Source organism: Drosophila busckii, chromosome 3R (genome assembly GCF_011750605.1).
Source record: "Drosophila busckii strain San Diego stock center, stock number 13000-0081.31 chromosome 3R, ASM1175060v1, whole genome shotgun sequence".
Classification (NCBI taxonomy): Eukaryota; Metazoa; Arthropoda; class Insecta; order Diptera; family Drosophilidae; genus Drosophila; species Drosophila busckii.
Genome location: NC_046607.1, coordinates 592288 through 603469, shown reverse-complemented (window position 1 = coordinate 603469; position 11182 = coordinate 592288). Strand labels below are relative to the sequence as shown.

General features: G+C 40.7%; 4 protein-coding genes across 6 annotated transcripts; 1 reads left to right on the top strand and 3 right to left on the bottom strand.

The window, feature by feature from the left end:
* Positions 1-102: 102 nt before the first annotated feature.
* Positions 103-5992, bottom strand: LOC108603660 (chaoptin). 2 transcript variants are annotated; one of them, XM_017992647.2, is made up of 15 exons: positions 5807-5992; positions 5349-5585; positions 4584-5297; positions 4342-4517; positions 4028-4162; positions 3710-3938; positions 2804-3413; positions 2619-2749; positions 2308-2564; positions 2108-2249; positions 1695-2053; positions 1209-1632; positions 899-1140; positions 650-836; positions 103-588 (listed from the first exon to the last, which is right to left on the bottom strand). In XM_017992647.2, the coding sequence occupies exons 1-15, from the start codon at positions 5807-5809 to the stop codon at positions 487-489; spliced, it is 3948 nt and encodes a 1315-aa protein (XP_017848136.1). In that variant the 5' UTR covers positions 5810-5992; the 3' UTR covers positions 103-486. The 2 variants fall into 2 exon arrangements, with proteins under 2 accessions (XP_017848136.1, XP_017848137.1); XM_017992648.2 differs by having other exon boundaries at positions 3710-3929.
* Positions 5993-6305: 313 nt separating this feature from the next.
* On the bottom strand, positions 6306-8746 carry LOC108603689 (protein zwilch). 2 transcript variants are annotated; one of them, XM_017992711.1, is made up of 5 exons: positions 7600-8746; positions 7467-7540; positions 6922-7414; positions 6530-6784; positions 6306-6461 (listed from the first exon to the last, which is right to left on the bottom strand). In XM_017992711.1, exons 1-5 carry the CDS (start codon positions 8624-8626, stop codon positions 6394-6396), a joined length of 1917 nt encoding a protein of 638 aa, XP_017848200.1. In that variant the 5' UTR covers positions 8627-8746; the 3' UTR covers positions 6306-6393. The 2 variants fall into 2 exon arrangements, with proteins under 2 accessions (XP_017848200.1, XP_033150144.1); XM_033294253.1 differs by having other exon boundaries at positions 7470-7540; positions 7600-8292.
* A 100-nt stretch (positions 8747-8846) lies between these two features.
* LOC108603690 (probable rRNA-processing protein EBP2 homolog) lies at positions 8847-10035 on the top strand. Its single transcript, XM_017992712.2, has 3 exons — positions 8847-8965; positions 9028-9111; positions 9166-10035. Exons 1-3 carry the CDS (start codon positions 8900-8902, stop codon positions 9937-9939), a joined length of 924 nt encoding a protein of 307 aa, XP_017848201.1. The 5' UTR covers positions 8847-8899; the 3' UTR covers positions 9940-10035.
* LOC108603691 (G patch domain-containing protein 4) lies at positions 9981-10886 on the bottom strand. The gene has a single exon (XM_017992714.2). The coding sequence runs from the start codon at positions 10790-10792 to the stop codon at positions 10040-10042; it is 753 nt and encodes a 250-aa protein (XP_017848203.1). The 5' UTR covers positions 10793-10886; the 3' UTR covers positions 9981-10039.
* Between the last annotated feature and the right edge of the window lie 296 nt (positions 10887-11182).

The following is an 11182-nucleotide window of genomic DNA, read 5'->3' as shown; positions in this document are numbered from 1 at the left end:
ATTGCTGTTGGTCAACTGACAACAAAAACGAAGCGCACTTAACCTACCGTAAATATTTATTGTGTTTAGAAACATTTTACAGACTTTCAATTGAAAAACTTCTTTTAGCAGCAGCAGTGACTTAACTTAGCTTGTATATAATTATAATATCGGAGGATTAAGTATATGGACTAACATAGCTGGGCTACATAAAATAAAGCTAAATAAAATACAAAATGTTATATACGTAAAGAGTGTACATTAAAATGATTGTGGCCGTGGTGTGTTCAATTTGAATGAGCTGAGGTATAGCATGGATTGACTACATATAAGGCGTTTCCAAGGACTCTAAAGTTTTGTAGGTAAAAGGTAAGAGAAACAGGTCAAAACAAGTCTCATCACGCTTAAGCTCTAAACGAGCAGGCAAGCTTATATCACCTGCCTGCCGTAGACTTTCTCTAGAATATCGTAAAAGTCGGTGGACGTCTTATATGCAAAGTGCAGAAGTCACATCCAGAACACAAATGCTAGGCATAAGATTACTACAGCAAAGGCAGTATCTCTACAGTTTGCATTATCCCAACCGCATTCCAGATCGAATTTCAGTGCCTGCAAGAAAAAAATTATTTTGAGTCGAGTCTGCCATAATGGTATAATACAAAATAAACACCTCTAATAGCTGCTGACCGCCTTTGTTATCACAGCGCGTTTCGCGCAGATCATCGTCATGATCATCGCAATTATGGCGTCCATACACCTGGCAGGGTGAATTCATAAACGTGCGGAACACTGTGTCTGTCCAGGTCTGCGAGGAGCAAATATACTGACGCCGCTTGCGTTGCCAAAACTCTACCCATCTGTAGAGCATATGCAATAATAATATAAAGGTTCCAAGTACATATGAGTACCACCCACTCACCCCAAGTCACAGTCGCAATTCAGATCCGTGTGTGACATTTTTAAGTCAGTCAAAAATACGCTATTTGGCAAATACGGCACAGCGCCAGTATTGGGATTGGGTATCTTTTTCAAATTGCGATTATGATAGCGTATGTCCAAAGATATGTTACGCACACGTCCCATGTACTTGAAGAAGTTTGTTGGCAATGCTTGTAGCGAGGTATTAAACAGTTGCATATACAGATAGGGTGAACGCATGCCCTAAATAAGGAAGATGAAGAAGCCGGTTAAAATACACATAAAACTAAACATATTTAATTTGAACTCACTCGCAGAATGCGTTCATGTAGATTTGTAAACTGCGGTCCACTAAATGTTATATTTGTTAGCTTTGAGGGTAAGTGTCCATCCATTTCACGCTGCAGATCAGTGGGCATGCCCAGCTGTACGGTCTGCATCTCTTGCGTGGGTCCAGAGCCCTTCTTAACGATGCGTGTAAATGGCTGCGGCGCCTCAATCCACAGTTCGCGTATGTTATGATGATGACGCAGCAGATGCGGTATATTAAAGTGTTCCAGATGTGAGTAGGCAGTCAGTTTGAGAGAACGCAGGTGTGGCAGTGAGTCCAGGCAGCCATATTCGAAATAATGTAAACGAAAGTTGGATATATCTAACATTTCAAGGTCCTCATTGACACCATCGAAGCTGTTGTTGTTGAGTGATGTGATGGGGTTACCAGATAGCATGAGACGTCTAAAAAAAAAACAAAAAGCAAACTTAAGCAGCGAATCTACACAACCTAACTGCTAGCTCACCGCAAATGTGGCAAGGATTGCGTCATTAGTGGCACGTTGGTCAGGTCATTGTTGGACAAATCCAACATGCGCAAATTGCTCATGTTATGGGCTAGCTCTTGTGGTATGGAAGGCAGTTCGTTGTAGCCCAATCGGAATTCGCGTAAATATTTCAAACGAATCTCGGGCACAGTGCTGAGAGAAACGTTCTCTAGGCCCAGCTTGATCAGTGAATTTTCCAAGCCCATAAATGATTTATCCATAATTTTAAGATCGCGATTATGCGATAGATCCAGGACTGCCAACTTGGGCATGGTAGCAAAAACAGCATCATCTATGCGCAGCAAATAATTATAGGAAATGTCCAAATAGCGCAGCGACTAAGGAAACAATAATTAATAAAAGCTAAAAGATTTTCAAAAAACAAAACTTACTCTAAATTTGTTAGACAAGTCCATGCTGTGTATGGTAGAAATAAAGTTATTCGACAAATGCAGCTCGCAAAGCGTCAAGGCAGCCAAGCTGGAGAGCGAAGAGGAAGGTATCTTCAAAAGCATATTATGGGAGACATCCAATCTATAAATTAAATTCAACATTTAATTAAAAGAGAAAACTTTATGTAGGGATTATGTACTTTTCCATGCCGCCATTGTAGAACAGATTGTCGGGCAAGCCACGCAGTTTGTTGTGCGAAAAGTCTACGATGCGCAGTCCTTGGACAGGTTTAAAAATATCCTGCGGAATGTCTGTCAAATAGTTGTGATCGAAAAATACCAGCTGCAACTGTTTGGTATTTTTAAACGCATCAAAGTCCAGTTCATGTAACCAGTTGTAGCTCAGATCCAACCATTGCAGATGCGGCATATTGCCAAAAACATCGCGAGTTGTATTCTGTAGAACGTGTAATACATAGTATAAGAGTGCATGATATAAACCTATACGTACCCTCAGCGAGTTGTAGCCCAGATATAAATGTGTAAGCGATATTTCAGCAGGACGAAAATAGCCCGGATGTATTGTCGATACATTATTGTGCGAAAGATCCAAAATCTTAATGTTTGAATGATACATGCCACCTAAGTACATAACAGATTAAATTATAAAACATAAATACTTCAATTTATAATTACCATGCTCATTGCGACCACTCCAGCTGGAGTTGTACATTAGCTGCCGTATTTGATTGTGACTAACATTAACATTTAAATTGGACAGCGTGCCCACTTGATCGAAGTAATCAAAATTAAAGTTAGGCAGCTGATTGAATGCCATATCCAATATTTCCAATTTGGGAAGATTTTGAAAGGATTCATCTGCCAAGTTGTTTAGTTTATTGCCACGCAGACTCAAGTACTCCAGCTCATCCAAGTTCATGAATGCACGTCGTTCCACTTTGTCTATTTTATTGTCATCAAGCTGCAGTTTGCGTAAGGCCTCCAAATCAAAGAATGTATGCTGCGATATGGATGTTAGATGGTTAAAACGCAACGAAATCTCCTCTAACTTTGAGTGTATATCGCCTTGAAAAGTGCCCTTGAGCACTTGCTCAATGCGATTGTCGTGCAGCTCGAGTAGTCGAAGATTCTTTAAGAAATGAAAGCTAGTATCACTCATGCTGGTAATCTGATTATTGCTAAAGTCCAATTCCTGCAGCGAGGTCAAGTGACGCAAAGCTTCAGCGGGCAGAGCGCTGCCCGAATAACCATGTGACATTTTAAGTGAAATTAAAGAGTGTCCTATCTGCAAGCAATAAAAACATTAGTATTTAATTTAACCCTGTGAAATTCATATTTTTTTTTGGAAATATTGTACTTTTAAAGCTGGTCAACTATTGACAGCTTTAAGCAACATAATTAAACAAGATAGAATCTGATTTATAAAGTATGAAACTTTTTACAATATTCAAATGAATTTTAAAAATGCGATCTTCATTTTAACTATCCATTTAATTATATATTTAAGAAACTGCCATTTTTAAATCAGTTTCCTTTTAAAAACAAATTTTTATATTAAATATTAATTTCATCAGAACCCACCTCATGGAACGCATCATTCTCAATGCTGGAAATACCATTCTCACTAAAATCTAAGCGCTTTAGGCCGCGCACGTGCTTAAAGGCATGCGCTTGTATGCCTGAGAGACTAGCTCTGGTTATTTGCAAATCCTCCAGCTCCACACCGAAGTCCTTAAAGTCCTCCGGCCCAATCGATGATGCACCCATGCGCGATATAGACAGTGAGCGCATGTTTCGCATTCTGGTCATACTTTTTGAAAATAAATACAAAACGTTTGTCTTGGGGTAAGGGTGTGTGCGGAACGCAGGATATGTTCATTGTGCAAAGGATTAACTTACTTTCGCAGAGTTTGCAGATTAGTAGCATCGTTGCGATCACCGCTGAGATCCAGTTTGAGTAATGTATAATGCATGGCGTTGAATGTTTCGGTGGGCTTTGCTATTTTGATCTTGTTGTCACGCATGCTAATGACCCTATAATGAGAGAATGACCAAAAGCAAATGTAACAAAGCGTGTGTGGCTATTAAGGTTGCTTATTATTACGTCTTTCGTAGCATTCGGAAGAAGCGGGTCAACAATTTAGAGCACATGGCAGAAGCCCCACACAAGGGTGGACAATCGGATTAGTTAGGCAGACGGTAGGCATACTCACCTTAAGACATCGAAATTGTTAAAGAGCTTGTGGTGCAATTTGGTCAAATTGTTGCCAGACAGATCCAAAATCTGCAGACTGTTCACCAGACTGTCAAAAGCCACAGGCGAGATGTTGGTAAGACCACAGTAACGCATATAGATCTCGCGTATGCGTGCGGGCTTAAATGCATCATCCTATGAAGCAGTTTATGTTAAATCAATTTAGACTCTTTAAAGCTTAGGACCTTAGTTTATGCCCACCTTCAGCGTATGTATGGGATTGCCGTCAAAGAAGGTGCGGTTAACTGTATCAAAATACTTGAAGGAGTTTGGTGGCAGCACCTCAATATGGTTGTACTCAATATGCAAATTGTCCAGATTGAGCTTGGCATTTGCCTTAATGTCGTACGTTTCGTTGCCGCTAAGTGACCAAATTACATTGTGAGATATATCCAAAGTACGCAGACTTTTCAGCGGACCCAGCGCATCGTAGGGTATCTCAGAGAGTATATTGTCGGTAAGCAGCAAACGCGTTAGTCTCGGCATGCCATCCACAAAAACATTTGGATCAATTTCAAACAAACTGTTGCCGCTTAGATCAAGTGTCTCCAGATTAAGCAAGCCGGAGAAACTATGCGCTTGCAACATAGAAATGCAATTATCTCCCAGATCGAGAGTTTGCAGTGACTCCTCCAAGCCGCGAAATGAGTCGTGGTGTATGGTAGTTATATGATTATTAGATATATCCAAAATTCGCAGTTTTTGCAAGTGACGCAACGATTTGGAGGGTATCTCTACGAGATCATTTTGAGGCAGTATAAGCTCCCACAAGGATCGCTCTAAACCAGTGAAAGCATCCTCTGGAATTTCAGTTAGATGATTACCAGATATTTTCAAGCGATACATGCCCGTGGATTGCAGAAAATAAGGCTCAATCTCACGCAGTCCCGTGTTCTCCATATGCAGCATGAAAACCTGCAAAAATAGCAAATATAACAACAAGCTTAAGTCTTAGCCTTAGCTTACCTTGGATTGGTTAACCATGCGCGGCAGTGCGGGGAAGGGCACATTTTTGCAGTGCACAATACCCAAATCTGTTGAAGCCTTGGAGCAAGTACACATGACATTGTATGTGCAAGGCGGATAGCGTGTCTCTTCCATTTCACGACTAAAGAGCGATGCTCGCGCCAAGGACATCCATATCATAATAATAAGTGTTATGGCCAAATAGGCATATCCAAATTTGAAGAACATTTCCAGACCCTGCAAAGAACCGTTAGTTTAAACTAAAAACTGGAAATATAATCCAATATGTGTGCATGGTAATCCAAAACTGTGCAGCATGTAAGGTTTCACTTCAACTCTTTCTAGGATATGCCTAAGTATGACTAAAATACTGCACTTTTAAGGCTATAAGACAGTATATCAAATGTCCCTTTTATGCGCTTAAGTATTTTTTTTGTATAATCATGTCGTCTACACACCATTTTGTTAATTAGATTACAACAATTAGTATTGATAGAAAAGTAAATGTATTTAATTTTTTGTAAGCCGCGTCGTACAACGCCTGGCAGAGGACGTATGCGCCTAAACCGTGCTAATGCGAATAACTATTAAGTTGGCCAAGATACCGAAAAACACGTCCGAACCGCAGCGCGTTCCACGCACGTCTGAGACTTGAAAATCAATCGGCTAGCTCGCATAGACTGCAAAAAGTGGTCAGCACTAATTGGATTGTAACATTTCGGGATATACACTATGGCGCCACCCTTGCTTGGCCATTGGGCACACGTTTCGGGCCGATTTGTGGCATTACTATACGCTTGGTTGGCTGCTCATTTCTACGCTTGGCCTTTTGTTTAGAATGATAGTAAGCAAAACACGGCAATGCTCAAAACACCAGTTGTTTACTTGACAATTCAAAGATTTTAAGCCTTGAGTGCAACAATGCACAGATTAAAAAACTTGTAAGCATTCCAGCAATGTGTTAAAATCTAATTAATTCCAATGTAAACATATTTTATGCACAAATAACATTTGTTTAATATATTCAAGTAATTAAGCATTAGCTTTATTTTAGCGTGCGTATCTTGCGATAAATCCAGGCATGATAAGTGCGTTCCTTTACCAGTTCCTTATCTAGAGAGAAATGTTTGTAAAATCATTTCATTTCATTCAAAGCAATCTATAATTTAAGAAGAACTTACCATCACTTTGAAAGCATTGCGCCAAAGCTGGTGGACATACATTCTCCACATTATAATAAAATGTTGTCTTGATGTCACGCAATTTATTTTGAGATTTCATAGTAATTTGACGAGAATGCGGCTCTTTATCATTTAAATAGTCGACCACATAATGTGCTGACAATCGAATGTCCACAGTGTCGCTGAGCTTATCATCAAGGCCTTCCAACTGATGTGGCTGCCTATTTAGCAGTTGAGCACAGACATCGGCATAGACTAAAAATAATATGATTTACTACATGTTAGGATGTATAATTATGGCAAACTCTCTTATGCAATGGCTTTGAAAAAAAACTAAAAACAGACAACGTATTCAATAATTACGATGCCTGCCTAATAATTAATAAGCTTACCATTTGGTATGTTTAAATTTATATGCATCATTAAAAGATGCTCCAGCATGCAATGTATTTGAAATAATTTGGATATGCGCTGCACGCTCTCCTGCTCATCAAAGCTGCTGTTTTTAAACACATCATCACCATTGGGATATTTAGCACTAGTTTGCTTATGACCAGGATGCAATAAAGTTTTACGCATGCCTGAGCTGGTAATGGCGTCGCCGCGTGCCGCATTGTGTAGGGATTTACGTAACTTGGAAAGATCACTGGCAGGCGGATCATCATTTGAGTCACCATTTGACACATTGACACTCACATGTAGTTCTTTAAGACTGCACAGCTTGCTTTCAGTAAATATAAACTCATAGTCTTTGTATATTTTCTCCAAGCCGATTTCCAGCAATAATTCCAAAGGCTCCGCTCCGCTGAGACAAGGCATGGCCAAGCGACTATTGGCTAAATTGGTAATTATTTCCGCCAGTCGATTTTTGTTGGTAGGCGTGTTCTACAAAAATGTACATTAGAATGAATTTTAATAATGAAGAGGAGAAATGTACCACAACATTGCAACGGAGTGCGCTTTGAAAGACCATTAGAAAAGCATATTTTAGATCCTTATATGATGCACAACCTATAAGCAAAACAATTCTATAAAAATATGTTAAAGGAAAAACTTAAATTGTTCCACACCTTTTAGCAGCTCCCAGAGCTTGTCGGTGAGATCAGTGAGTCTCCGTAGTGAAGCACGCTGCACCACCTCCTCAATGTCACAATTGGCATGTGCATCCACATAGCCTTCATTAAACCCAGAGACTTCAGTCATTGTCTTGGTAATCGACTCTCGCAGCTCGTTTATGTCTATGCCACTTCCACAGCGGTAGATAGGATCTCGATTGACACCCGACTGTTCATCATTGTGGAAGCTTATAATGTCTTCGCGTATGTAAACCAAAATGCGCAATTGATTCATAAAGTCCTCCGTCAATGAACTGCAGTCGCCCACTCTAAATGTGGAATTAAGCAATACAGTGCAGCTTCTGAGTTCTGTAAGTGCCGGCAAAGGCGACGGTGTTGACCAGCTACAGCGCAGCATCATATGCGGATTCACTTGGTAGCAGTTCTCTATATACGTTTTCAGCTCCATGCCAGCTGTCATAGCATGCTGTTGCACAAGTGATTGCGATTTCAACATATAGGCGGGCAGAACACCGGCATAACTGAGAACTCCGCGAGAAAAGTGCGTCGGATTAAACTCATATTGCAAGAGTTGCGTTTGACTAAAATCACTACCGTCACATAGAAACCAAACCGAACCCAGTGCTTCCATTTGTTGAAACTGTTCGCTGCATATTATGGCACGCAATATATCAGGGTTCTCGCCACGATGATACTCTTCGTCGCGCTTCCAGGGATTCCGATCGACCAGCTGCAAGTCCAAGGATATATCTCCAATTGCTTCAACAAGACAATCATCTTTAAGCGGACTGCCAGTTAAGTCCAAATCAAGACTGTTCGCTCGAGCATCAACTCTTGGACGCAGCTTGGTAGGCGTGGTAGTTACGGCTCCTGTGCGATCTTCTTTGTAGAAAAGTATAATTTTGTTGCCTGTTTCCCGAGCACCAACAAGCCGACTTAAATATGTTGGCGGTGTATTATAAGTTATTGTATAGATTTCGCCATATTTGCGCAGCAATTCAGCGTAAGTATTAACAGTCATTATTTCAGACAGTGAGAACGTTTTAAATTTGCAGGTTTATACTCAGTAAATTATCTCGCTGAGAAGATAGCGTCTGCCCGCAGTATTTTTGAACTTTATTTTTGTTAATTCTCAGCGTAAATGACAGTGTGTTTCCCATATTTATTAAATATGCCGCCAGAGTTTAGATGACAGTACGTTGAACTAGGTATCGATTCTTATATATCGATACTGCCACACACGTGTTGGTATTGTTGTGATTTTATTAAGTTTAATTTTATTTAAATTTAAAGCATGTCTGACTTCGAAATGGAAGAAAGTGGCTCGGAGTACGATTCGGGAGACAATTCCGATGCCGAGGTAAGATATTTCAAAACACTTTGCTATAAACCAATCAGCAACTAACAAATTTATTTTTTTAGTTGCAAGCGGCATTTGAGCGTGGAGACTTAAAGCCAGGTTTAAACGTAGAATTCAATGGAGAGCGTGATAAAATAAATGATATAGTAAGTACAAATAAGCAGTTTGTCGAACAAGACAATAAACAATAAATGTTACAGACCAAACTGTTGGCGAAAACACAGGCAATACGGCTGCAACTGCCATGGCTGGAACGCCTGGATATGGTGAACAATCTGGCTCCGCTAGCACCTGAGCTAGCCGTACAACTGGAGAAACACGAGCAGAAGCGTGCAAATCAGTTCAAAGGCAATGCAAAAATACCTTACATTAGCCCCGACGAGGATCCCGTGCTAAATGACTTTAAGCGCGAAATGATGTTTCACCGCCAAGCACAATGTGCAGTCATTGAGGGCATAAGACAGTTGCACGAGCTAGGCATCAAAACGCGCCGCCCAGATGATTATTTTGCTGAAATGGCGAAAACAGACGAGCACATGCAAAAGGTGCGTGCCAATCTGATGGCAAAACAGCAGGGTCAGGCCAAGTCTGAGCGTATCAAGCAGATACGCGAACAACGTAAAATGGGCAAGATGCTGGCTAAGCAAACAAAGGTGCAGCGCGAGGCGGAGAAGAAAGAAATGCTCGATAAGCTTAAGAAGTTCCGTAAGGGCAAGCTTAAGAACCTGGACTTCCTTGAAGATGCCAAGGCGCTGGAGTCTAAACAAAAACAATCGGTCGATAAGCGCAAACAACGCAACAAAAAGTTTGGCTTTGGTGGCAAAAAGAAGGGACTCAAGCGCAACACGAAATCATCTGCGGACGGACTCGAGTCGGAGAAGTCGACGCGTCGCCAACGTGGTGTAAAGGCAGGTGCTTCGGTCAACAAACGTATGGGAAAATCCAGGCGCATGAAGGCTAAAGCACGGAAGTAAAACTAACGTAATATTAAGTGACCTAACTAGTTATAAAGTGAAGCGTGTATAGATTTATTATAACTAAATACAAGAAATATGTACACTATAATTAGTCCAACTACTTATTGTTCTTTTTCTTTTTTTTTGACTTGACAACTTCCTCGGGGCAGCTTTCCAATTTTCGCTTCTTAGTTTCTAAAGGCACAACCTCGACTTTTTCTGCTAATTTGTCCTTACGCTTCTTTTTTTTTTTGCTTGTGGGTTCCACCACTTCATCCGGTGCGGTCTGTTTGAGCTGTAGCTTAGCCAGCATCTCACGTTCCTGCTGCTCAATACGCGCCAATTTACCGCTCAATTTCAGTCCATGTCGGGCTCCCTTGTGCGCAGTTCTACCCCCACAAGCCTTGAACAACTCCTCATCTGTCAGCACGTTGACTGTTGAGACAGCAATGTCCTCCGACTTTATGCGGTCCGTGTTTGTCACTTCGCCTTCATCTTGTGTGAGTAGTGCTGATTGAAGAAAATGCTCGTATACAGCGCCTCCATTAGCACCTGAATGCTGGTCTTTTGCCTTCTTAAGTTTGCGTGCAGAGTATCCTTTCGTAGAGATTTCCACAGCTTCCTCACCTTCCTTGCGTGCTGTGCTCACCTGACCATCTTTCTCCACCTGAACGCTCACATTTGCAGCGGCCTCGTTAAAGCAGCGCTCCCACCAATGATCATTAAATTCTTTGGCACGATCAACGCCCAGACCTGCATTATCAAATTTCAGACTCGCTTTCAGTGGGGCAGCAATGCCGTCGTTATTTTTTCCCAAACCATCGCCTTCCTTCCAGCCGTATTTACTTAATATTTTCTTCGCAAAATCCATTAAACAAAACGTGATTCCATTTGTTTATGATTTGTATTTATCGATAACTCAAAGTAAGCAAACATGCAACACAGGGTGACTATGCAATGTGTAGCTAACATGGCGCCAAATTTAAAAATCTATTCAATGGATTTCTAAAAACTTTTTTGATTTCAAACCCAATGTTGTATAACTTTTATAGTAAGTAATAACAAAATGTTTACTTAACGCATTCATTTTCCTTTATTTCACAATCTTTCTTTCTCAAACGTTTAGAGTAAACTATGAAAAACGTCATCAGTACTCGCCACATGATTCAATTCATTGGCCAGAAACACGACACGATTGCAATCCCCACCTAGCCCCAAAACCAACACATATATATATTGGGTTGTGTAAGAAAAGTTGCAT